This window comes from Thunnus maccoyii, chromosome 18 (genome assembly GCF_910596095.1).
Source record: "Thunnus maccoyii chromosome 18, fThuMac1.1, whole genome shotgun sequence".
Lineage (NCBI taxonomy): Eukaryota > Metazoa > Chordata > Actinopteri > Scombriformes > Scombridae > Thunnus > Thunnus maccoyii.
The window spans coordinates 14,078,293-14,104,636 of record NC_056550.1 but is presented as its reverse complement, the minus strand read 5'-3'; the positions used below and the strand labels follow the sequence as shown (position 1 = coordinate 14,104,636).

The 26,344-nt window shown below is 40.6% G+C and overlaps 1 protein-coding gene across 1 annotated transcript in view; it reads right to left on the bottom strand.

Annotated features, from left to right (window-relative positions):
* Nucleotides 1-1,252: 1,252 nt before the first annotated feature.
* The window catches only part of fam20ca (FAM20C golgi associated secretory pathway kinase a), a 37,793-nt gene continuing 12,701 nt past the window's right edge, over nucleotides 1,253-26,344 (bottom strand). The window contains exons 4-10 of the mRNA XM_042392831.1: nucleotides 8,018-8,110; nucleotides 5,836-5,951; nucleotides 4,481-4,661; nucleotides 4,267-4,376; nucleotides 4,026-4,107; nucleotides 3,642-3,701; nucleotides 1,253-3,148 (exon numbers count right to left, since the gene is read on the bottom strand). Coding sequence (XP_042248765.1) covers nucleotides 2,890-3,148; nucleotides 3,642-3,701; nucleotides 4,026-4,107; nucleotides 4,267-4,376; nucleotides 4,481-4,661; nucleotides 5,836-5,951; nucleotides 8,018-8,110 — 901 coding nt within the window. The 3' untranslated portion in view covers nucleotides 1,253-2,889. The remainder of the gene's footprint in view (nucleotides 3,149-3,641; nucleotides 3,702-4,025; nucleotides 4,108-4,266; nucleotides 4,377-4,480; nucleotides 4,662-5,835; nucleotides 5,952-8,017; nucleotides 8,111-26,344) is intronic.

The window sequence follows — 26,344 nt, the reverse complement described above, 5'->3', positions numbered from 1 at the left end:
TCGCCTCCCCCTCCACAACTTTTGGAGCCCATATTTAACACCAAAGATGCACATTACAGCGCTGTCCGTGGTACCGTCCATGCTTTCAGTTCAGCACCGCTGTTCTCTTTCAGCACCACGGACAGCGCTCTGGCAGCAATTTCGTAACACGGACAGCGCCGTGGTGTTCCTTCAGCACCACGGACAGCACCGTCTAGCCGGTTTCATAACTAGTCAGACAACACATGCTAAGCTAAAGATGTCTGTCTGGTTAAGCAAAATCAGGCAAATTCTGCATTTAAATATCACGTTGAAAGGTTCAGGCTTTTTGGCATGTCAAAACAGTGGCATCTACGTGCATTGCAAGCTTTTCTATGAGCCAAAACCTGGAAATATATAATGGACATAGACATATTCTCTTTCTGATCTTTTGATAACTTTTTATAATTCCAATAATTTATGGACGGGAAATCGAATTATATTGATGTTGAAGCTATATTCGGGAAAAATATCCTATTTAATTTCAGTTTATCTGAAAGGAAAGGAAAAATCAAGGAGAATATAGCATATAGAGTCACACAGAGAGACACAGAGAGGTAGGATGAGAGTAAATTAATTCTGAAATACTTTAACGTCAAATAGGCTCAACATGCAAAATGCTATGTGTGTAGATTGTAGATAGAAGATAGTGTAGCATACAGATTTAACTCACACTTCGGGGTTAGGAAGGGGAAGACTTTGTGGAATATGTGAGATGTGAAACCTTATGATTACTACAGAGTTACCACATCAGCAGCTAAGCCAGTAGAACTAGGTCCATCCCCTCTTAGATGTTATTTACAAATAACATATCTGATCTAAGTGTATTACATGTATTTCCCCAAATTTCTGCTTGGGTTTTGTATTTTTCAGTGTTTTCAGACTGCATATAGTGTTGTGCTCTCAGGTTAGAGGTGAAGTGGTTGTGTTTGTTTGTGTGTGTGGGATTAAGGCTGCCTACATGTGATTAGTTAGTGACATAAAGTGCTAAAAGCTCAGAGTGACAGCTGGATTTTCTCATGTGATATTCTAAGGCTACCCACATTGGCTGGTCCATTTTGACTGATGTTAAGTGTTAAGCTTTTATTTCTACCGCATATTGCTGATCCTTACAACAGCTTACCTGTAACCCCTCAAAACGAACACATACACTCACCTTCGGGCATACACGACCCCATGGGTGTGCGGTCTCACCTGTCGCAGCCACCTACACACTGAGACTGTTGTCCTCACTTTTGTTTTTATTGCACACTTTAATCATTTAGTAAACAGATCTTCACAGTAACAATGCAACAGCAGAAAACAGAAGCAAATCACTGTGCGGTGCAGCTTGTTAGGTCTTCAAAGTATTTATAGATATTTACACAGAGAAAATGAAAATCAAAGAGCAAAGCCCGAGGTTATCCCTATGGTAGGACGAGGCATTTCAACCCCTGTATCACCCCCGAGCACTTCTCAGATTTGGGTCAGGCTTTACACTGTGTGTAGCTCTATGAATCCTGTCCATACTGCCAACCCAAAAACATTCAAGTACTGTATTTCTGTCATTGCACAGGTAGCGGGTCAGCCAATACACAGAACTCTTAGGAGGAAACAGAAAATTGCACTGGCACCACTTTAACAACTTAATGTCCAAAATCAAGAAGCTTTGTTGTTTTTCTATCATCGGTACAAACAAAAGCACCCAAAGAAATGTCAATTTAAATAGTGTTCAAATGCTAAGGTACCTAAGGTAAAATCTTCCCAATGTATAAAGCATCATGAAGTAAAACCATAACCTAGAATTCATTAAACCACTTGCAGTTTTTGTGATGCACCAATAAATAGTCATTTGGACATGAAATCTCATAATATGAAACAACATACAAACTGTAACATTTTGCATTGCATAAACTGTTAAATTATATCATAGCAGACAATACTTAATGTTTCAGGTCTGCATGTAAGAATGGCAGTGAATGAACACTAACCAGCACATATTGTAAGTCTGGTCTCCAGTCTTTACATTTCGCCTATTTTTGGTTTGGAAACTAATATTTTAGTTTTGTGCTGTCAGACTGCATGTATGGCAAGCTAAACCTGCAGGGGAGATGGAAAACATAAGTAAAACAAGACATACAAAGTTGGAATAAGGCAAAGTGAAGGTACTGTTTGAACTACAGTGTGAAATATACTAGCACTCAGCTTTATATTGTTTTGAAGTAGTATGTATTAACAGTTTCATTCGGTCTGTACCAAGTTTTTGCCAAGACAAAAAGCATATAGAGAGGAGACACACAAACTATTTGGATACTGTGTTTTTCTCCTGGGTGTTAGTTGTTTGTAGCAAGCCTGGCTTCACTCTTTCTGCTGATGTGGTTGATCGCAGAAGGTGAAAACTAATGAAAACTGAACAATACAAAAGGAACAATATCCTGAAACTTCCACACACTTTCTCAAACCTGTGATTATGATAAAGCTTATTTTCTGACCATATGCTGCCCAGTCAGTCTAACTTCTCATTTGGTTATAATATAATAAAACACTTATATGAAATAGATACCCTCCATATTCAAAACAAACAGGACAAAATAAAAACACAGCAGTGGTTCCTTTATGTCTTATACAACATCTGATAAAAGAAAAATACATCTGTATCTAACAAATACTAAGCCTCTGTTTGAGCACAGTCTTTCGTTGTATCTGTGGAAAATTTCTCCCATATAAACACACTTAAACGCAGTTTCCATAGAGGCATTGATGGCAAGTCTTGGAATTCACTGAATTCAGCTTGATATGAGAAGTAGGACTTTTGGTCTGATTCCATTGGTCAGACAGCAACAAACGTGGTCCATTGTCCATGTGTTATTGGTGGTTCCTGCCTCGCCCTCACTACCTGTGGCCTGGGCTCCTGTTGGTTGTTGCGTCTCTGACTAGATCTTCCTCCACGACACCGGTGTAGCCTTCTTTCTCTATGCAGCCTGCAAGGACCTGCAGCACCAGCCGGAGCCTGCGGTCCATAGCCTGGAGGTGAGGCTGGATGAGGACGGGGGACAGGCGGTCACGGAGCAGAGATTCCCCCATCAGGGAGCTCAGCTGGAACTCCTCTTTGGCCAACAGCTGGAGACGTAGATAAGTGGACTTCCTCACTCTGGAAACAAAGGACAAAGGATAATTGAGCAGTTATTTAAAATTAAAGCCAAATATTGGCCAGTAGATATTCTTAATATCATGTAAAAACAAGAGATTCATCTGGAGTTCACACTTTTGATTAACTAGTGAGCTTATCATTCAGTAGTGATGATGAAAATGTGAAATTTGTCCTGAGGAAAACTGGGAAAGGTCATGAGGTCATTAAAAACAGTTAATTCTGTAAGAAGAATTGATATTGTGGTAATCCACCCACTAGATATGATTTTTTGACATGCCCAAGGGCAGTTAAAGCTCATGTTGTGACCAAAATGAATGGGATTAATCCCCTGCGTAGCAATACTTTCTTAGAACATTTTATTCTAATTTCCCCTTTAGACTTCAAGCACCACCCCTATAGAAAAACTGTAACTACAACTGACTAAAACCAATTAATACTAGAGCGATAATACTGTTTTTTATTGAAATTCATATGCAATATGCAAAAGACTGACCTGCAGCACTGGCTGAGAGGTACCAGGATGGACAGCTCATCGTGGGAGTGTTTTCCAAACCTACAAGAGTTGGGATAAAGATGACAAGATTTACTAACAGCTATTGCAGACATACCCAGACTATGCTGAACATAGCTCCTTTTCAGACTAATACTTCAGAGTATACAATATATGAAGCTTCTCTGTCATCCAAGTCATGGGGTAAGTATATATTAAATTAATATGTGTTAGAACTAGATATCAAGAGTGTAAGACATAATTTTATTTACAGTTTTTGGAAGAAGTAACTACAACCTTTGGCAACTTTTTAAAGTGCTATTTTTGTCAGAGTATATCAAACATTTTCTGGTAGAAATTGAACTGGTAGCAGTTCAATGTCTTTACCCTCTTCCGTTGTCAAGGTGGATAATGAAGGTGTCATTTCCAAACTTCTCAAAAGTTTCATAATGATGACGATCCATGTTACCTGTGCAAGGAGAGTTAAAAATAGTGAGAAAATATTATTAAGAGTAAAGACAGCATTGTTAAGTAAATCGTTATTAATAAGAGACATAAATATGCCATTTATTCTTCTATATATGGGATATATTTATGTGTTGGCACACCCAGTTTCTTTTCCTCTTACCCATTAAGAAGTCAAAGATGGTCATGTCCATGATATCCAGGAGTCTAGTGCCCCGGTCATATGGAGGTGTCTGCTTAACCTCATCACAGTAATCTGGGTCCACCTCCCACCTGAGGATACCAGAGGACACAGACAAGTGAATAAGTAGATAAATTGCAGATGTTAAACTGCTAATGAGATATCACGAGGTGTGCCAATGTAACTGTTTCCTTACTCTGCTTTCTTGCGTTTGTGGTAGGAACGTCTCCAGGGGTTTCTCCAGGTCTTGCGCTTGGCCAGGTTCAGGTCTGGCAAGAAGGCTGCGAGCGAGCCTTCAATCTGGTCTGGTTTACCGCACAGAGCATGCTCAGTGGAGCAGTAGTAAGAGCATTCGCCGTAGAAGCAGACGTTATTGGCTGAGGAGAATAAAGAAAACACACTGAGGTTTGTGTTTTGTTCATGTAACATGTGAATCTGAAGCAAACATGAGCAGAAATGAAGAAAAGAGCGAGGCAGTGAAAAATTAGGGTGGTAACCATTATACACAGGTTATAGAGGCGGGGAAGATCAAACTAGCTGTTCAGGAAGAAGAAAGAATTGAATTTTACATATTGTTTCTTCTAATATTATCAAAATCAAAGACACGTAAAACTTCCGTGTTTGTTTTAAGAACATTTTCCCATCAACTGCCCTTACATTTTGCTTTTGTAAAAAGAGTTTTGTGTAACATCTCCTTAAGAAACCTACAGCTTTCCCTCAGCACATACAGGCCAATCATCAGTCTCATATTGACAAAAAGAGATGATCACTTAGTTGCTTTAATTTTCATTAATGACATCTTTGAGAAGTTATTGAGAAGCTCTTCATGACACTGTGATAACTATACTAGTTTTCCTGTCACTGTAATGTCCAGTATCTTGATTTGATTGAATCAGTGTCAGTTTACAACTATAATCTAATAAAATACAAAAGATAAAGTAAATTACATAAATTCAGTGCAACACAAATTAATTGCATTCAATCTCTTCACTTTAAATTCATAATTTGTGCAAGAACACCAAACTGATTGTTACTGCACCTGCTGTTCTATTTTTATTACTTCTGTTTCATTTAATGCTTTTGCTTTTATATGCAACATGATTTAGATTGTGTCTAACTTGGGCACCATTATTTTAATTGAATTGATTTGTTTTATTCATATTTAGCTTTAATAACGATGTGTGTATTAAGTTATGTGGTTAAATAAAAGCACTTGTAATACTTGAATTGAAGTGCTTTCGAATGTAACTGTGTCCTACAGTGCCACCATGTGGCAAGTTTTGGCCATGGCTTTATTTATCAGCTCACATATTATATTCTTGCCATCTTCGCTGCTGTAAAAAGCAGACCAGGACAAACAAACTCAAACTACCCTCAAATACAGGTAAACAACCCACTCTGTACATTATCCTAGTTTACTTAAAGCAGTGGTGTCTTACAAGAGAAGACAATGAGATGTAGTTTGTTTTGAGCTCTGTCCAAGTTGGATGAGTGACGCAGTCAAATAGCGTCATCACTCTGGAGAGCTGCAGAGACTGGCAGAGTTCCTACCTGGTGAGATGAAGAAAGTCCTCCAGAGCTTCTTATCACGTGTCACATCTCTGATCTCCCTCGTCATGTTGACCAGCCGCCCTGCCACCGGGGGCACCCTCCGGAAGTCAAGGATCCTAAAAGACAGCGTGTGAGAGAGAGAGAGTTGTGAAGATAAAAGTAAACATTCTGTGCTCAAATCAATGTGATGATGATGATGAGGTGTTTTTAAAGAAAGATGCTTTTCTTTTTTTATTACATAGATGTGTGATTAAACTGTTTGTGTGAAGCCCTGCAGATTGCCAGTGACATCAATATTACCACAGTAGCAGACTGGAAGACCATGTCTGACTGTCTAACATAATGTAGGTAACCAGGAGAGCTCTGAAAACTGAGCACCTGCTTTATTTTTTGTGAGCTGCTCTTGATTTCTACACTTCACCTGCTTGCATAATCTTCATTCATACATAATACATATATAGTATGTAGTATATACTGTATATAGATATGAGATGCATTTGCCATTCTATAAATACATTTCTGTGCTATTAACATAATCTCTTGGTTGAGATTAAGGGGATAATTTTGTGGCTCAGTACATGTCCATCATTGTATAAATAAAGACAAAGAAATAATTTTTTTTGTGATTTTCAATCACACCTGTCAGTGCAGGATGGGATCTGTATCATTTTAGCACACAAGATGTATTAATAATTTATCCACTTTAAAGTTCTCTCTGTTTGCGTGTGTGATTGGCATCAAAAGCAACATTTATTGACATCCGACATCCGCTTCTAAGTAAAACAACAATGGAAAGTTGTGTGTTTGTGTTTTTTTGTGTACCTTGAAACTGTCTCACCAACACACACTCACATGCCTTCTGCCTGTATTAAGGATGGTGAGGATCAGGATAATTTTGCTCCCCCTGATCTGAAACCTGCGTCCTCCTGTTCTGTTGCTTTTTTTCTGTAGCCATCTGTCTATTGTCAGAACACTATACCTATTCAGCCCCTGTTTAGCCTGTCTCACTGTATGTTTGCTGTCCAAATGACCCTGACCAGTTTGAGACTAAAACTAAGCCTCCTGGGAGCAGGCAGACACAGACAGACTGGCCGAGTGGAACACAGTTGGCGAAACTTAAGCCTACAGAGGACAGCATTCAGGAGCTGCAAACTGCACCGTCATGTTGGGCCCTGGTGACAAAGGAGCACCTGTGTGTGTGTGCATGTGTGTGTGTATTTGAAAGTGAGTGCACACTCAAGCATCTATTCACGTGCACTCCGCCCGTTATACACCATGGGTCACAAGGAGTTCACGACAGATGGTAAGATAGGATCACTGAGATTTGTAATTACTGGAAAGCAGCGACGCTACCTCTTCCCTTAAATCTTCGCAACATTTTGGTACATTTCATCAAAACAGTCTAGAATCTAGACATCAAATTAAAGAATGTTTCATAGAGCAAAACATCCTCCTACTCCACATTCCTGAATCAATATGAAGTCATAAACTAGACTGGTATCTGGCAACTGGACCATAATTCATAGGCAGCCCCGCATGGTGCACGCTAGCTAAAAACAAACTGCTCTTTAGGGGTAACAGTGGCACATTACCCCTGCACTAAAACAATGTCCCGCTGACAATGGCGTGCCTGTGATTTCCTGTTTGGCTCCATCTTTCTGCCCTCGCAAACACACACAAAACTGACCTCATCAGAGCCCTCCACTGACACAGAGCAAGATTGTGTGTTTGTGAGGATGTGAAAAGTAATTACTATGCCCTCAGCAGACACTACACACTAGTTATAATCCTTCCCCAGAATCCCAAACCATCATATTTGACTCTTGTTAGTGTTCCTCTGGTGAGAAGTGTTTCTTTTTTTACCTTGTCAGCTGAAGTCCATAGAGTAAAAGGATCATGTTGAAATCAATACACTAAGTAGCAAGCAGAGAAGATGATCCCACAGCTCAGTCTGTTATCTAATCCCTCATGTACTAAATCCCATTCAAATGTTCACGGTTTAAGTCCATTATAGCACACCTCTAGTTTTAATGTGATGCTGTCTGTATGAATGAACATGTGTGACTTGTCGTTCTTCCTGGAACAGACAGTGAAAGGTGATTTGAAAATATACCCGGAGGGGAAACGGACGAGTCACAAAACATTTCAGGTGTTTGGGGAAAAAAAAGATGTCATTCCTAACCTGTCCAAGTGAAAAGCAGCAATCTCAGCGTTGTGTCTCTCAAAGTCGGAGAAGTAGAAGAAGTCTGGAGGAGTTTCCTGCTCCCGGGTCTGCCTGAAGAAGAATAATAATAATTCTCTTATTGTCATTGCACAGAGTACAGTGAAACTGAATATAAATCCTGACAGTGCATTCACACATAACAAACAGCAATTAACTAGAAATACCGCCTTGCTGTTGTATGCCTCTGCCAACCAGTCAAGCCGCAGTTTACATCCATGTCTGTCCAGACTCATAAAATATTTGTAGTGAAGACTTTGAAGGAATTTAATAAAAGGTATTAAGTGTATTTTTCTTGTATGTGTTGACATACTTGGCCAATAAAGCTGATTCTGATAGAACACAAAGTTGTAGCCATGACAGTCGACTTCAGACATGGATGTTGCTGCAAAGAAGCTACAAATTCTAATACGTGGATGTTTCACACACATCTTCAACCCCGCAGCGTAGGAGATCTATACAATCACCACGGTTTCAAGGTTTCAAGATTAGTGTCACCGATTCAGTATCCGACCAAATGCAAAATATGATCACAATCTCCCCTTCTGTTCCTGAGTGATGGTGTTGAATACTGGCCAGAAAAGGGTTTTTGCAGAACATTATGATGTCATAGTGAAGTTGACCTTTAACCTTTTGGATATGGATGTCATCACTTCATCATTTTATCCTATTAGACATTTGTGTGAAACTTTGTCATAATTAGCATATGAATTCTTGAGTTATGGCCAAAAATATGTTTTGTGAAGTCACAGTGACCTTGACCTTTGACCATCAAAATCTAATCTTGAAGAAATTCCCTCCAGGTGTTCCTGAGATATCACGTTCATGAGAATGGGATGTACATATGGACAGACAACCCGAAAACATGATGCCTCTGGCATTATAATTTGAAGCACTGAGCAGGTAGCCTAAAGCTATGCTAGTGTTAGCATCCTGTGGAATGTAAACAGCTGTGACTATAAAAAAACGGTAAGCTCACGTGGAAGGTAAATAGGCCTCCATTTAACTGTCAAGTTAAATGGAGTACTCCAAGTCAGAGGAACAGTGTCTGTCTATGATTTTGGTATTAGTACACCAATTGTTGTGCACATAAATACATGACTGTGCAGCCTGCTAGCTCAGTGGCTACGTATGGGATAAGTGAGTGTATTAACAGAAGCAACAATCCTCAATGAGTTTGTTTGTCGAGATCAGTAGATTCCACGAATGGAAGATAATGGTTAAGACAATGTTAAACATAACATGAGCAAGATTATTTTTCAATCAATACCATCCATTTCTTTTCTAAAGATTTTATTTATTTTTTAAAACTTGTATTTCATTTTTGATAGTTGAAAGTGCAGAGCAACAGGAATGAGGGCTCTGTACCTTGACTGTTTCTTCAAATCAGGCATGTTTAAATGCTAAGTATGCCGTCTTCTGTTTTGACACATTTCTGCTCCTGTCTATGCAAATCTCTTCAGCTTTAGTCAGATTTTTGTTTCCTGCAGGGTGAAACTCAACGTCTGCATCCCTTTCTAGGACAGAAGCTGACGCATGAGACTAAAGCCTGTGTGGACAACGGCTGCTACAGGGAAGCTGGATGAGATTCTTGTTCACATCCTGCAGTTCCTCCCAGCAAACACATACACACACACATACACACACACACACATGTATACTCACAGACAGACATCCAGCAGATGTGAAACTCTGCCAACCAAACCATGGATCTGAGTCAGGAAGTGCTAGAAGCCTCTTTGTGTGTATCTGTCTACTTGTCTGCCAGTAGGATATGATTTCTCCACGTTTGCACACTTGCTGTCTCTTTCTCACACACACGCACATATGTAGACACACCTGACATTAATCAGCACTGCAACTGCTCTGCTTGCACACAGTCAGCTATAAACACACACACACACACACGCATGCACACACACACACACACACACACACACACACACACACGCATGCACACACACACACACACACACACACACACACACACACATGCTGTCACACACTGTATACCCTCTCGCTCTGCCCTCCTTTATCTTTCCTCCCCTCCTCCATTCCATTAGTGTGGATTGGACTTTAGGGTGGTGCATTATTTTCCCTCCCCCTTCTCTCCTTTTCTCCTTATTTTCTTGAAAAGCTGAATCACAGACAACAGAAAATAACTTCTCCTATTCTTTTCAATGTCAGCGAAGCCGCCATTTACCCATAAATCAATTGCCGCTATTGTGATCCCTCCTTTCTCACCCTGAGCAGGGAGGGGGGGCTAATAGCACTTTTATTTTCAGGGTGCAGGGAGGGGGATAAAAGATACCGTCTAGATGAAGAGAGAGCACAAAAGGTAGCAAGAGTCCCAGGTTTCAAAAGGTGACCGTACGAGCCGGAGCACTCAGTGCACCTGTGACGCACCTTGTTATCATTCAAATATGCCTTTATCAAGGTGGCGCCTTATCACATGTAGATAATCAGCTTGCTAAAAAGCTCAGTGGCACCAAAAGATGCTGAAGAGTGAGATGTGAAATGGAGGAAAAGGAAGTTTGTCCTTATGTCTCTGTCATGTGTTGTACATAAAAATGCTTTTACTTTAATAAGTTAAGAAGAGAGTCTAAAGTTGAAGGTTATTTTTCTTCTCTGTCCTCAGTCAGTTGCCATAATGATGTATCTCCTTCCAAGCTATTTGGCCGTTTATGATTCACCCCACCTTGACTCCCCAATTTCACTTTCCACTGTGCAACATATGTAACATAAATGTGACTGACAGGCATTACAGGCTTGGTTGCCATGGTCACAAGATGGAAAAACGCAATTTCCTGACAGAGAGGAGGCACCTTAGAATAAGAAAATTTTAATGTATGCAATAACTGGTTAACACACACTCACACTATGAAAAATCAAAATGAAGTCCCTCGAACAGTTATTGTATGCGCACACACACATACACACACACACACACACACACACACACATACACACACACACACACACACACACACATACACACACACACTGGTGACAAAGAGAGGGCAGCAGAGACAAACCCAGTGAGAAAACAACCTGCAAACCACTTCTATATCACCTTTTTGAGTAAAACGGGTTTGACCTCTATCAAGGGAAACGTGATAAAAGTTGCAGGTAGAAATACAAATAGAGGGAACCATATAGTAGGCTACATACTCCCACTGAACTAGTGCTGTAATGGGATCTTGCTACTAAGAGACAGAGAGACAGACAGAGAGATAAAGAGGGCACATGGGAGATCTGTCATCTATTGGTAATCCAGATTTTCACCCCCCACTGATAGGCTTCTTTGTTTCTGTCTGGCCCCTCTGTCCTGTGTGTGAGTGTGTGTGTGTGTGTGTGTGTGTTTGGTTGAGAAGACACAGGGAAGGCTTTGCCATGAATTCTGGATATATGCAGCTGCAACATAAAGAATAACGAATATAAAATGTTGGTTACTGGTGACCTCAGCTTTAAAATGTCAGCACCAAACTTCAAATAGTCTAAACAAAATATGGAACTGTAGTGGTCAAAGCATAACAGTAAAAATTTACCAGGCATAAGAAAATAGCTGCATGCAGCTTACTGAATCTGGAAAGCAGGTTTTCCATATAAGAGGAGAAAGAAGACGACTTGAGAATATGAAACCCTTTTTTAGTGTTTTTCCGAAATGCTTTGATTTACCAAATTTGTTTGGTTACCATGCAGCCAAATGAAATTCCCTCTCGCCAGCCTGACCCCACTTAACACCAATTATCAAGCATCAAGCAGCTTCTCTCCTCTGCTCCTCCTCTCCTTTTTCATCCACTTATTTCTCTTCTGTATCTGTGTACATGCACGCATCACATCCCTGTCATTCCTCCTTTCTTCCCTCCGCAATTTCTTATTTTGCTCCTCACAACTTTTTTCTACATGGCAAAACAAAGACTGCAGATTGATGTGCAGATGTGATTGTGTGAGCAAAACTGGGGAGAGACTCAGCAGCCATACATTTCTCCTCTCACTGTGTAGGAGCAGCTGCGATTGCCACTACAATGAGAATAGCTGGTCCACCTTAAGTGAACTAGTCAGGTTAGACCAAGCGTGTATTTCCAGGTCTGAAAAGTGAAGCCAGTGCGTAAGTGCCTCAAACCTGCATTCTCTCTAATGGCCAGCAGGGGGCGACTCCACTGGCTCCAAAAAGACGTCTGTTTGCATAGAAGTCTATGAGAAAATGACCCTACTTCCCACTTGATTTATTACCTCAGTAAACAGTTTCCTAATGAGTTTATGGTCTCAATCGCTAGTTTGAAGTCTTCTTCAATACAACATGATGTTCATTTTGTAAATTATGGTCCCATTTAATTTAAATTTGATGATAAAGCAGGGTATGCTTTCGGGCGTGGCTATTTTGTGATTGACAAGTTGCTGCCACGGCCACAATGTTGGTTACGAAACGTAAACATGGTGTAGTCCCAGATTCACAGAGTATAGGTGTAGTTGTCGCTATTTCAGTGTGTTTTCAGTTCATGAAAATTAATTGTAACATTTTGGTCTTCTAAAAAAGTCTTGTTCAGCGTTTGGCTGTACTAAAAGACCATGTAAGGAGTTGGATGTTCAGTTTTTCTAGTAAGTTCATTTTGTTTTAATGGTTTTAAGGCTGTTTTTCACCAGTGAAAATTAGCATTAGCATTATCACGGTTAACCATGGACTATAAGTGCACTGTGCTAACCAAGCTAGTGGCTAGTGTTAGGGTCAGCTCTACCCTCGCATCCGAATATGGTCACTTCTCATCACTTCTGGCTCCAAAAATCCAAAATGACGACAGTCAAAATGCCAAACTCAAGGCTTCAAAACGCGAGTTCATAAACCAATGGGTGACGTCATGGTGGCTCCATCCATTATGCTATACAGTCTATGTGTTAGGCTAACTCATTGTTGCTAACTCCCTTCACTTTAATCTGTACATGCACTGCACTGCTATGTTAAGATATACTGTTAACTGCATACTCTCTGTCACACACTCTCTCTCTCTCCACCGTCATGTCACCTGTTACCCCCACATGAGGCAAACATGGGAAGAAAGAATATATTTATTTCAACCAGAGAGAAACGATTGGATTAAGCGTTAACATGGTTGTTAGGCACTAACATTTTCCAATTGAAGGGATTATCAACACTGCCCCTCTCAACCCGAATGAAAATTCCTCCTGATCAGGCCAATCAGGCCAGTCTCTTCCAATTGAGGAGGTTACATGAGGCATTTTTATTCTGATTGGGCTATTATTCTGATTATTAGTGGAATATTAGGGTCCTTGTAAACGTAGCCACTGATTATGTTTTCAAAAGACAATAGTATGCCTGTTCTGCTGTGGAACAGTCCACTCTTTTTTGTGTGGAGTGTGAGTGATTAATATATTCAGGACACTCAAGGGTAAATGGCACCTTGTAGAGTACTCACAACGCCTCTCAAGGTGACAGACAGGTCCGAGGATGGAGGATCTGATAAAAGATTGTGAGATAAAACCTCTTCAGCCTGGTAATTTGTGTCAGAGGGCACTTGTCTGTCAGCAGCACTACATGCAAAAGTATCAATCAGACAGAGCACTGTCAAAGACTGTCAAGACTGTACCTCTGAGTGTGTGTTTGTGTGTGTGCTTGTGTTTACATGAGCAGCACTCTGTGTGTGTACAGTATAGATACATTCCGTGTGTATTCCTGACTCGCAGGCTGCTTATTTGTCTTTATTTTTCTCGGTGCATGCCGCTTTTTTTTCGCTTCCTCCAGCATCGGTATCAGAAAGGGATCTAAGAATCGGCCCCAAGGTAGCTGTTTGGATTGAATTTCAAATCAGTGTTACACAAGTTGTGTTCTAGCCTCAGCTATTTTCAACATGCAGGGTGAGACACTGCCAAGAGGGAGAGGCAAGTTATCTGCATGTGTGGGAAGTTTGAGTGATTTATTATCATAAGAATACTGGGAAAAGGACTTGACTTGAAGAAGACGATGGCCAGTGCCTCAGTTTCAAAGTGATGAGATACTCATGAGTTGGGAGTAAGTGTGGAATTAATATGAGCAAGATCATCAGTGATCAGATTCCCAATGCATTAAGTTTAGAGTAGTGCAAATATCTATTGATTGATCTTTTATCAGAGGAGGCAGAGGAGGATGCCCCGGGCAGTCTTGTTGTTTCATTAATGATCTACATTAAAAGATATGAGTCATTAAAATTGCAGCACATGAAATTATACACTTTATACCATTACGAAGGAAATGGACTATATACAGTATTTTACTGTACGTTATGCCTAAATGTAGAATCTACTACAGAAATCATTTTCAAAGGATTAAAAAAAGTTTATACATCTGCATTGAATATCACATTAGTAAGCTTCTTCCTCTTCTCCTCTTTTATTGGTGCATTGGTGCCTTTTATGGTGCTTTATTACCACCATCTGCAGTTGGCACAAATGTGTATCACATAAAACATTAGTGGTCAAAAACTCCACAAAGTACCTCTAACTGAAGACATTTAGTCCACCTGCTGTCAAAGATGGTAATGTATGAAGTGTTTGTACATTTCTGTGAATTGAGGTCAATTTTTTTTATTTACACTCCCAGTGGAGGAGTTTTCTTGTATTAAGGAACTTTAAGATAATGGACGGCGCTTGGCGTCCTTGGAGTTCCTGCCTCTGCAGTTATATAAATGCAATTATGCTTGTGCGCACACTGCAATGATAAATCAAAGTCAGCTTGACAGTTTAATTTCCAGGTTATTGTGGCATGTGGCCTTATGATGTCTCATAAGTGTTTGGTAAAGATACTAAATCATTGGACTTTCCTAAAAAATATGAAGTTACAGTGTGGTATAAAGCTAGTTAGTAAATTATAGAGAAAGTAACAAACTGCCGAAGGTCAGTGTTACCTCTTTAACCTGACTTTCTCTTTTAAAGTCATACAGTTTGTTGTGTTCGCTATCTGCCAATTATCTCTTTCAGTTTATCGTGCTTATCCCTCCTTTCCTAATTAAATCCCCTTCCCTCACTACGTCTTGCCTGTATGACCTTCTGTTCATAATAAAAGCTGCAGGCGGAAACTGAGGCCTTGAATTTGGAATCTAAAATGTACGGCTTGGAGGGAAGCTGCATAGCTGTGGGCTAGGTCACTATCTGTGACCACCAGAGCTCTCTGGCAACCCTTGAGATATATGACAGAAACCCTCAGAACCAGTGTAAATTGTGTGTGTGTGTGTGTGTGTGTCTGAGTGTGTGTGTGTGTGTGTGGTTGAGTCACGATCGAGAGAATGTGCCTATCCAACTGTCTCATCTGGCCAGATGGCTTTGAGTCCCTGTCTGTATATGTCAGGGATCAGGCCATGGCTTATGGGTCCGCAAAGCCTTGCTGCTCTCTAACTACCCTCTGTGTATGCAGTTTAGTAGGGTGCTGGAAGCAAAACTCACAAAACACTGTGTGACTACTGAGAGGTTGGGCATCAGAGAGTAAGATATGGAAGCTAAAGTTCAATATAAAATATGAACAATGAAAGCTCTGATCAAATTATGATTGTCACTGATTAAAAACATTTCAATGCCCTAAAGGGGATTAGTGCACACACATAAACCAACATAAGTCAACCTGCAGGATTGTGTATGCATGTTGCTCATACTGCTATTTAGACTGAATCTGAATCAGTGCCTTTGTCTCTGTGTGTACTCTTCTCTATTCTGTCCCACATTACTCAAAGAGCTATTTCTGAAATGGCTGTGATATTTTTTTGGCCTTAATTGACTAGTGTGAAATATTCAGTCATGTTCCCCTGGGCTTATCACTACATAGAGCGTAATGTTTTAAGACCTAAAATCACTATGAAGACCTGATGCAAAGCTGCAGAATAATATCTGGGCTTTTGGGATCCTTCCCGCACAATCATCTTAACGGGTTCCCTAGAGTCGCGAGCACACTTTGAATATGTATGAAAAAACAGAAATCTTATTAGTATGACTGCATATTTTTCATTTTCACAACGCCACATTTTGGTGGTCATGTCAAAATAAGTGTTGTGCTTGTTACTCAATAAACGTATTCACTGGTGGCTTTCAGTAAGAAGCGCTACAGAATGTCAGCTTTCTGATATCAATAGACTAAATGTTTGATGACTCAACCACTTTTCAATTGCATTTTATTCACTCTGAATAATCAGAAAATATGCCTCAGTTTTTGTGACTCTACAACAGCTTCACAGCAGTGGGATTTTTTTTTTTCACAGCAACAGATGTGAAAAAAACTGATTATTGTAGTCAATCTAATTATGATTGACATATTTCCCTTTTAAAAATGGGCAAGTTCACACTTTTTACATTACAGGTATTTTCACATATATATACTATATATGTGATAATTAAAGAGTTAGCTCTTACAGCTTTTACAACATTAGAAACCAGAAGTAACTTAAATTTAGTTGGTGTCTAGTGACCTAAATGTATTAAAAAAATTCTCCCCGATCTTTGTAATACTGACTTTCTGATTTCTGTGAGATAACTTTACTGCTTTCATTGGATTGTAATACTTCAGTTGACAGCACACACTTTTCGGAGGCACCCTTATAACCTAGTGCTTCAAGGTGCAGACTATGAACTGTAACATCCCTGATTCGAGTTCAACCAGGACCTTTGTTACACTGTCGCATGTCACATTCTTCATCTCTCGTCCCTCATTTCCTGTCACCTCATATTATAGACCTCTACAATTACCAAAACATACTTAAATAGTACAAACATGCATGGACCTGACTAAGGTCTGTGTGTTTCTTTTAAAAAATCAGAGAAACACAGAAAAAAGCACAACAAATGTGAACAAATCACAACTGTCATGACGTGCCAAGTGACTGTAAAATTCACTGACATTTTAAGTGATTAATACCTCACTCATAATGGGGTTTTAATTCAAGGGAATTAAATTCTGCACATCTCTTTCATATGCATGGCATGAGGTGAAAAAGAGCAACGCAAAGACACAGAAATGGATGATCAAAAACAGTGCAGCATCACAGTAATGTGCATTTACTGTAGGTTCTTATACTCCGACAACACTGCTGTTTGCATGTATGCGCTGTATGTTGTGTGTGTTCACTAAGGAGATTATGTATTCTTATACACTGAATGATGGGACAGGTCTTTATGCTCAACCTTCTATCTCTCTCTCTCGCTCCCACATCATCACCCACAACAAACAAAATGCACATTGGTTTATCCTCAACAATCAGAAGTGTTCCAGCAATACAGAGCCACACTTGGTCATATTTACATATCTATCCACAGAGGATTAACTGTTTTCAATAGCACAAGTCTGAGGCAATCCTTCACAGGGGGCACAATTCATGACAGGCTTTGCACAGAATATGAACTATGAATTATGCAGAACACACTCAAACATCAAGGGTATTCGCGGGTCAACAGTGATTAGATGTCAAAATGCACAAGCTTGGGATGTTTACAACAATAAGCTTCAAACTGTGGCAGAGAGTTTATGTCGACGCTGCACTGGCTGATTGTATTTCTCTCCTGCAGCCTTCCTCCATATATTCTCGTATGATCCTCGGCCATGTTGTATCTCGAACAGTAGTGTTTAATGCTGACCACCTGTCTTAAAAAAGTCTCCAAGACTTTGACAGCTATACCAAACTGTACATCCGTATGAGGTGATCCACCATTAAATGAGAAACAGTTTGAGGATGTCAGAATGTGGATTGTTGTTTCCCTCAACCCCCCCTACCCAAGACTGTCAAAAAGAGCATTCCCTCTACAAACTATTCCAGCAGGAAATTCCTCCAGAAAGCCTCAACCAGTTGTCTCTATCCCTCACAGCTCCACAAGATGAGAGCTAGAGAGAGGAGGAGGGAGGAGCAGGTGGAGAGGGACTAATGCTTCAAAGAGCAAAAAGCCAGATTTGAATTGAATAATGTGGGAAAAAGCAAAATATGGCATCCACTTTGACAGTTCTGGTCTTAGAGAGACAACAAAAGATCAATAAAGTCTGCAAAGGCTGACATGACTTCCATAATGAAAATAAACTGGATAGTGTTCAGGCAGCTGGGATCAATGGGGATTTTAAAAGATTTCCCTGTGTATGTGTGCAAAGCCCAGTATCACGCCAAAGCGTGTAATTCACCTGCTGATCCACTAGAGGATACCATGTCAGTGTCACGTTTTGCCTCACCTAGGCGTGAAAAGTACACACGTGTATACACAATGCCAACAACTTCATCAAGCTGCCATAGTAATTATAACAAGGAGAAGTGATGCAGTTCAGATGACGTCTATATAAGGTAACAAATTTCCATATTAGGAGGTGGCGGATTGTGTGGATGGCTAGACATTTGTGGGAAAAAGTGGACTTAACTGCAGGAGACTGCTGTTCACTTCTCATTTCCAACAATTGGGACAGTTTTTCAAAAATCATAATTACGATTGTTGTGGGGTTTACTGTTGCCATGACGACGAAGGTTGCTTAACTTTGATGAAGTAGTAACCCTAACCAACACCACGTTTCAAGTGATCATTTTAACCCAAACCATGATCTTTCCATAACCCAAACCAAGTGGTTTTTGTGTCTACACCTAACCAGAGCTCAACCATGGTGTTGTCGTACCATAAAACACAATTATTTTTTAACAGTGATTTGTAACAATTTTAGAAAGCACAGACAAATCACGTTGTCCTGCTGATTACTGCCAATAGAGGCGCCATATTAGAAAATGCTCTTAAGGTACATATATACTTTTCACGCCTAGGCGAGGCAAAATGTGACACTGACACGGTGGACCGGTGGGTGTATTACACGCTTTGACATGATACTGGGTTGGTGTGCAAGTTTTAGTTTCTGCCCACACATAAAATCAATGGGCATTACCACGAGTCTTCATCTCATAGGGGCTGAGTAACAAGCCCTGGTGTGTAAGCTGAAGCTGATGAGAGGAGGGGGAAAAAAATCCCTGTCTAAGCGTGTCAGTAAACTGCAGAAAGAGCAGGGATAGCAAAAAGTCACAGACTAAGGAGGATTGAGGGAAAGATACTGAAAAAAGCTACACTTTAGGGTATCTCATCTCATTCTGAATCCTTTTATTGCCTCAAATTGCTCTCTTTTTTGTTTACTTTCCATGCTTTTGACCAACATCCGAAACATGACGAGTAAATAAAAGGGTGGATGCTGCCACAGCCTTAGAGTGACCGCTTACATACCATTGTGTTGGAAAGCTCTTCAAAGCTGCAGCAATTCTAAGTTTGTAGGACTGCTGCACATTTTCTCTTAGTCATAAAATAAATCTGAGGTTGTAAAAGGCTACACGAAATCTCTGACCCGGGCGAAAATGCAATCATGGCTGAAATCATGTTCTCTTCTTGGGAATCAATTCAAAGCAGATTCCCCGAGTGGAAACTGGCAGATGACTTGGCCAGTGTGAGTGCTGAGGAATAGAAGAAGACTGAAATACCTGCCAAAACCATATAAATAATCTCTTTTTTTTAACTGAGAATCTTTGCTGAGAGGCTTTGGATACAGGTCCATCCTTTAAACTAGCCCAGGGTACAGACCATTAAGAATTTATTTGATTTTCACTAAGTAGTTGCTGAACAGCAAACACTAATTAGAGCAAATTATGTTAAATCCTCGGAAGCATTAATTTTCCAGACCCCCTGCCCCAACACACACACACACACACACACACACACACACACACTTACTCTCAGATAGGACATGGAGGGAGTGTGTCTCTATGGTTTGAGCCAAAATGAGTTAATTGGATTGTGAGTAAGCAGTTTGGACGTCCATTATCTATGCCCATCTGTGGGGGTGAATATCTTGAGGTATCTCATCCAAAACAATCCTATTATCATGACCCAAAGATAAGACTGTGCACACACTCTCTCTCTTCCACATGCAAACACACACACATACACTGTTTGACAGAAATATCCCGTGCTGCAGCTGGAGAAATCTTTCCCTTTCCTGAAATTATCTTCCCATCTCTTTCTGCCCATCCTCAGACTGTATCCAGTCTGGATGACCCTTAAACCCTAAGGTGCCCTTGCTAAAACCAGCCAGCCATGTAAAACCACAAACACATCTCCGGCACTTTCGCCATCCCTCTTTCCTCCTTCTTCTGATTTCCTTTTCCTGAAGGACACTGTGGCAGCTAGCCAGTCCTTCCCTTCCCATCTGTGTTTACTTAAAACTCAACCTGGATACACCACAAAAGCAGATAAAGACTGTCAGATGCAAATGTGCGCACACACACACATGGCCACACACATGCAATGCACACAGCGGCAGATCCAGAGAGGAACTTGGCGATCGTTTATTTTTGACTATCTCTAAAGACTTTAATCTATAACAGGCCAGAACGGCTTGAAAGACTTGGTACAATTTTTCCCCAATTAGTCCAACGTGAGGCTTGTTAAAATGCCATATTCCAGCAGCCTATGACTGATGACAGAATAGAGTATGATTCATAATGCTGTCTTTTTCTATGGTTCCCTAATGAATGCGTTTATTAATTACCTGAGAAGCTTTGGGGTAGTCACCACAACCTGTTCTGTTCAAAGCTTAAAGTTACAAGCTCCTGCAGTTAATCCATCACCACATTCAGCTCAAAGAGGGAACAGCTCAATTTTAGCTGCCTGTCAGTTATTTTCAACGCTGCTTTTCTTCACCATCCCAAAATGGATTGCACACCACTGGGTGAAAGCTAACTACATAAAACTCAAAACTTCGATACCTCGACGGAGAAAGCAATCAAAAGTCTTTCCAGAAAGCTATTTTGCGGACAAGGCCCCCAAATGGAGGCATGGGTGTTTGTGCTCTGCTTCTCCCACAGCTGAACTTTTCTATTTAGAACTGTCAACAGTCTTGTTGTGCTTGGTGGTTTGTGGTCAAATGCCGTTTCCTAAATAGAAACCATCTATCAGAGGCTAAGTAGTGGTTGACAGATATCATTGTGGTCATGAGTGGGTGTCGGTGGTGAAGGAGGAAGTGGTGAAACCACTGGAAAAACAGTTCCATGGCTTGCATTTATTCTTGTGTAAGAGGCTAAGTGGGATGGAACGAGTCCAGTGTGCTTGAGGATAAATAGAATTCAGTTGTATGTGAGAGGACTAAGGAGGGGACTGAGGATGCCTTCATACTAGAACCAGAAATATGTACATTTCTGACAAATTTCCGTCTATTTAAGGTGTCACTCCAAACACTTTCTATTGCAAGAGGCGCTCACAATGCAAGGCAAGGGACTAAAGCACTGGTTCAAATGTAAAAAGGCAAGACTTCTCTTTCTCTTCTCTGCACTATTACTGGTCATACAGCATATCACAAGGCACCGTCCATGCATCATCTTGTGACGGCTGCATTTTGTAATGTGACCTTTAATGTCACTGCAGACTGCGTCCCAATGCATCATCCTGTAATGATGATGTGCTGTTGTTGCATTTGGTTGTCCAGTAGGGAGGCACAAGAACATGAATATCTTACAATATAATGTAATGCATTGACACCACACTACAAAAAACAGCCTCAAAAATGACAGTAAGGTTGTGATACTAGCTCCAAAAAAAGTAATATTTATTGTACAGCTGTTGCACTGTGTTGCATTACAACTCTGTGATGTTATTTTTAGCCACACTACCGGCATGGCTCTAGGGTTGTCAGTCACTCAGTCCACCACTTTGGTCCAGACTGAAATATCTTTTTTTTTCATGGATTGCCATGAAATTATGTACACATTAAAGGACCAGTGTTTAGGATTTAGTGGCATCTAGTGGTGAGGTTGCAGATTGCAACCATCTGAATACTCCTCCCCCTCCCCCACCCCTTCTAAGTGTGTAGGAGCACTTCCGGTGGCGATGAGACTCACGAAAAACATGAAAGGTCCTCTCCAGAGCCAGTGTTTGTGGTTGTGGTTTGTCTGTTCAGGGCTACAGTAGAAACATGGCGGTGCAACATGGCAGGCTCTGTAGAAGAGGACCTGCTCCCTATGTAGATATAAATGGCTCATTCTCAGGTAACGAAAACACAATGATTCTTATTTTCAGGTGATTATACACTAATTATAATATACTTTTGAATATTATATTCCATTTCTGCCAAGTCCGTTCTGCTAGATGCCACCAAATTCTACACACTGAACCTTTAATGGTTCCCAGAGGATAAATCCTACAGACTTTGGTGATCTCCCAACTCTTAATCTATCCACAACAGCAGGTCAAAGTTGTCATTTATCTAGTAAAATACCTGAACATCTTCAAGACAGATTAGCATAAAATTTTGTACAAATGCACATGGTTCCCAGACAACGTACCTACTTTTTGCTCAAAGCCCCGCTACGCCTCAGTACAACCTCACAGAGCTGCTTGCATGGCTGTAGACTGTCTTGAAAACATTTGACTTTGTAATAAACATTCTATAATCAGCCACCGAGTGAAGCTGGCTCAACGGAAAGGCCACCTCAAATATTTGGATGTAGCTGCCTGACCACAATGCAGGATAATAAGAATGTGACATTAATTATCTATTCATACTCATGTTGCCAGACTCACCACCTGCCCACAGGTTGATGGACAGACTTGGAAGTCTGTTGTTACTTGAGATGGCCAGTCTGCTCCTGTCTGTGGAAACACACATCTGTCCACATCTAATAATGTTACTGTGTCGTGGAGCAAGGGTGGTTCTGTGCTAGTTAAACAATCATAAAGGTAAAACATGTACAAACCCACATATCAATCTGTGCTTTTTCGTATCTCAGAGTTTCCACTCGCGCTCCTTTTGTGAGTGACCTTCCCAGCAGCAGCAACGCTGCCTGAGAGTCTCCCTGCACCTCCAGCACAGAGGCTCCTCTGTTTGCATCACTGCTGCCCAGAGCTGCAAAGAGGACAGTGCATGAGAGGGGAGGGGTGAAACAGGCAAGCCCCTGGATCAGGTTCCGGCCTCCCTGGTCCGGTGATACCAGACCTGGCCACCACCACCCCCTCCCACATCCTGCCCTGACAATGAGTAAAGCCAGGGAAAACCCTCCTCTGGTTTAATTGGTAGACAATGAATGCATTCTTCTCCTCTCTCCTGGCCTCTGTCAGGGGAAGAGGGGAGTCACACACAGCCTAATTGCCACCTTGCATGGGACAGGCTTAGACAAGCACGGGCCTGGCCCACAATGGCTGTATTAACCTCTGTGCATGCGATCACAAAAGGCCCAAGTTACAGAGCCACAATGCTCTCTCTCTTTCTCGCTATCGAAGAACTGATGTTTCATTCATTCAGCTCGACGAGACATTCAGGTGGACTGTGATAGATCTACCTGGGAAAGGTCGTTATGTAATGACTGAGCTCAGTTGTAAGGGGTGGTGCAGTGCGTGTGGTCCTATTGAATGAAGCATGTGTACTCTGTCATTTTCAGTGTCGTAAAAGAAGAAAAAAGAATCATCCCCTTTATCTGTCTGAGCCAAAACAATTATCTCACTATACCTTCAAAGAAAGATGGGAAATTAAAAAACATGAGGGCCATCAGCAAGATTTTACATTGCACAGCCAGTTGTTGTCTAACTTGTCATGATAAATTGCTAAAATTCAAGGTCTTAATCACAGATAGTGGATTCACCAAGGCCCTTAGGTGACAATTAGCCATTGAAAAATCCCCTCAATTAAATGCAATGTTCCTGAGTGCTCATTTAAGATAACCAACATAGGATATTTTGTGTAATTTCAGCAGATACTCCTGGTGAAAGTACATAAAACATCCCTTACAAAAGTCAAGGTTTGGCCCTCTTTCCTCACAAAAAAAGGCTCATTTGGGATGTCTAGAATTCATCTCCTGGAGGAAAATGAATTTTCAGCATTCCAGACAGAGCGACATTCCTAGCGGGAAGCTTAGGAATTCCCCCATCTATGTATTTTAGTCTATAATGATATGATAGCCTGAACAACATAACCATGCAAAGCAGTGACAAAGACAGGGTCAGAAACCACAACAAGCATGCACAATTGCAAAAATATGATTCACTTGGATGTGGTGTAACACAGAGGAGCACACACGCTCTGGTCCACACCCACAGGCACGGACACTAAAACAAAAGAACAGACACATCCCACACACACACTATATATGATCATGCTTTCAGCCTATTGTACTGTATGTGTGTCTGAGAAAGACAGAAGGAAATGTGTTTTGACAAAGCCAAACCCACACACAAGGCGCATACATTTGATGCAAGCTGGTGACCCAGCATGTCTTCATCATGAAGTTACAAAAGAATCCTCATTTCCAAACACAATCACACCAGTAAATATACTGGTGTGAGTTAACACAAACTCACACCAGTATATTTACATATATTGTAGTTTTTAAGTTAGTGAAATGTCGTAATTGATAAGAATGATGGCAAAAGCTATGGAAATGAGACCAGTTTTGAAAAAATCCTAGCATGTTGGCGGTTCATAGTATCATCTCCAGCAACTCAGTTGGCCTGTAATCACATTACGATTAGGCTACTCACGGCTCTGCCATATTACACTGTCAGTGCATAAACACTTGTTAGACAGAGAGAGAAAATGCAGAGAATCTAAAAATACAGACCAGAGAGGCTCTGAACGGAGGCGAGGGACAAGCCAAGGATTAGTACCGCCTCGGCGAATCAAACAAACAAGTCCAAAAAGGAGAATGGACAGAAGGTGGAGACAGAGAGAGGCGACAGACAGAGAGAGTTAGTAGGGGGAGGGATGGCGATGAAAAACGCCACTTCCTCAGCAGTTGACCTAGTAAAACATTCATGAGAGATGTCTTTATGTGAAGAGCGGGGAGGGTAGGAGGGGAGTTTAAGGCTTGGGAGTCTAAAATAAGACAGTCCTCTATGTTTTTCAGTGTCTGTGTCGGGAGTTTGTGTGAGTGCGCCTGTCAAAAAAAGAGAAAAAGTTATTTGAGATTTGAGATGACATGCAGGCACGTTCAGTGCCAGATGCTACACCGCCGACCTCTCGAATCAAGAATAGACACCGAACTGAAACTTAGACGAACCAGACAAGAGAGAGACAGAGAAAGAGCAAGGGACATGAAAAGATCGAACTTCTTCTTTTGAGCACACCCAACAAATGGAACAGAAATGAGTCAGTGGTAATTATGACAGATATGAATCAAATAAAATAACTGATTGCCAAATGTGTGGCTGCACCCACACACACATTTTGATGACAAGACATAATTAGATATTAAGAACAGATAAATGATTGACTCTTTAATTAAAACATTACACACTGAAATTCTATGGTAGACTTTATTAAGACTTTAGTAAGCTAGTGGTATTTACTCAAATAGTATGTGTGTGTGTGTACACTGATAACCAGGCAGATGTGACAAACCACGGAATGCAGCTGGTTACATGACTATTAAAGCATTGCACTAATTAACTGGCTCATCTCACAGCCTATATGAGGTCAACACATCACAGCGCCCACACACTGACTACACTGGACACACACACACACACACACATAAACACATGCGCATGTGCATGCATGGTTACCCAGCTATAAACACTTCAAGTTCAAACACACGCAAACAACACAGATCATTTGCTAAACAACAGTGGTGGAAGAATTACTCAGATCCTTTACTTCAGTAAAAGTACCAATACAACAATGTAAAAATACTCCATTACAAGTAAAAGTGCTGCATAAAAAATCCTACTTAAGTAAAAGAACATATGTATTAGCAGCAACATGTAGTTAAAGTATTGCAGTAAAAGGGTCACCAGATCCGAGGGGACTGAGATGATTAATGGGAGAGGAAAGAAGGAAAAACAAAGTTCTGATACACAAATCTGTTTTCAGTCTTAGGAGAATTTTCCCTCTAATCTTTGATTTTTGGTGAAATATTGGATCATATGAACTTTTATTGGAATGAAACCATGTGAGAAGTTTAGAGGGAAAAATCACTATGTGGTGGAGCTGTTAACAACTCAGACATCTGAAATATGACCCCGACTACATTCTGCTTTTTGTAACACATCAAAAGCCAAAAAAGTTAGAAACTACTAGATTCATCTTTAACAATGTGTTGTATTTTAAAAGCTTGTTATATTATCCATTGTGTCAAATCTTCATCTGAAAAGTAACTAAAGCTGTCGAATAAATGTAGTGGAGTAGAAAGTACAATATTTCCTTCTGAAATGTAGTGGAGTGAAGTATAAAGTAGCATCAAATGGAAATACTCAAAGTACAAGTACGTCAAAATTGCACTTAAGTACAGTACTTGAGTAAATGTACTTAGTTACTTTCCACCA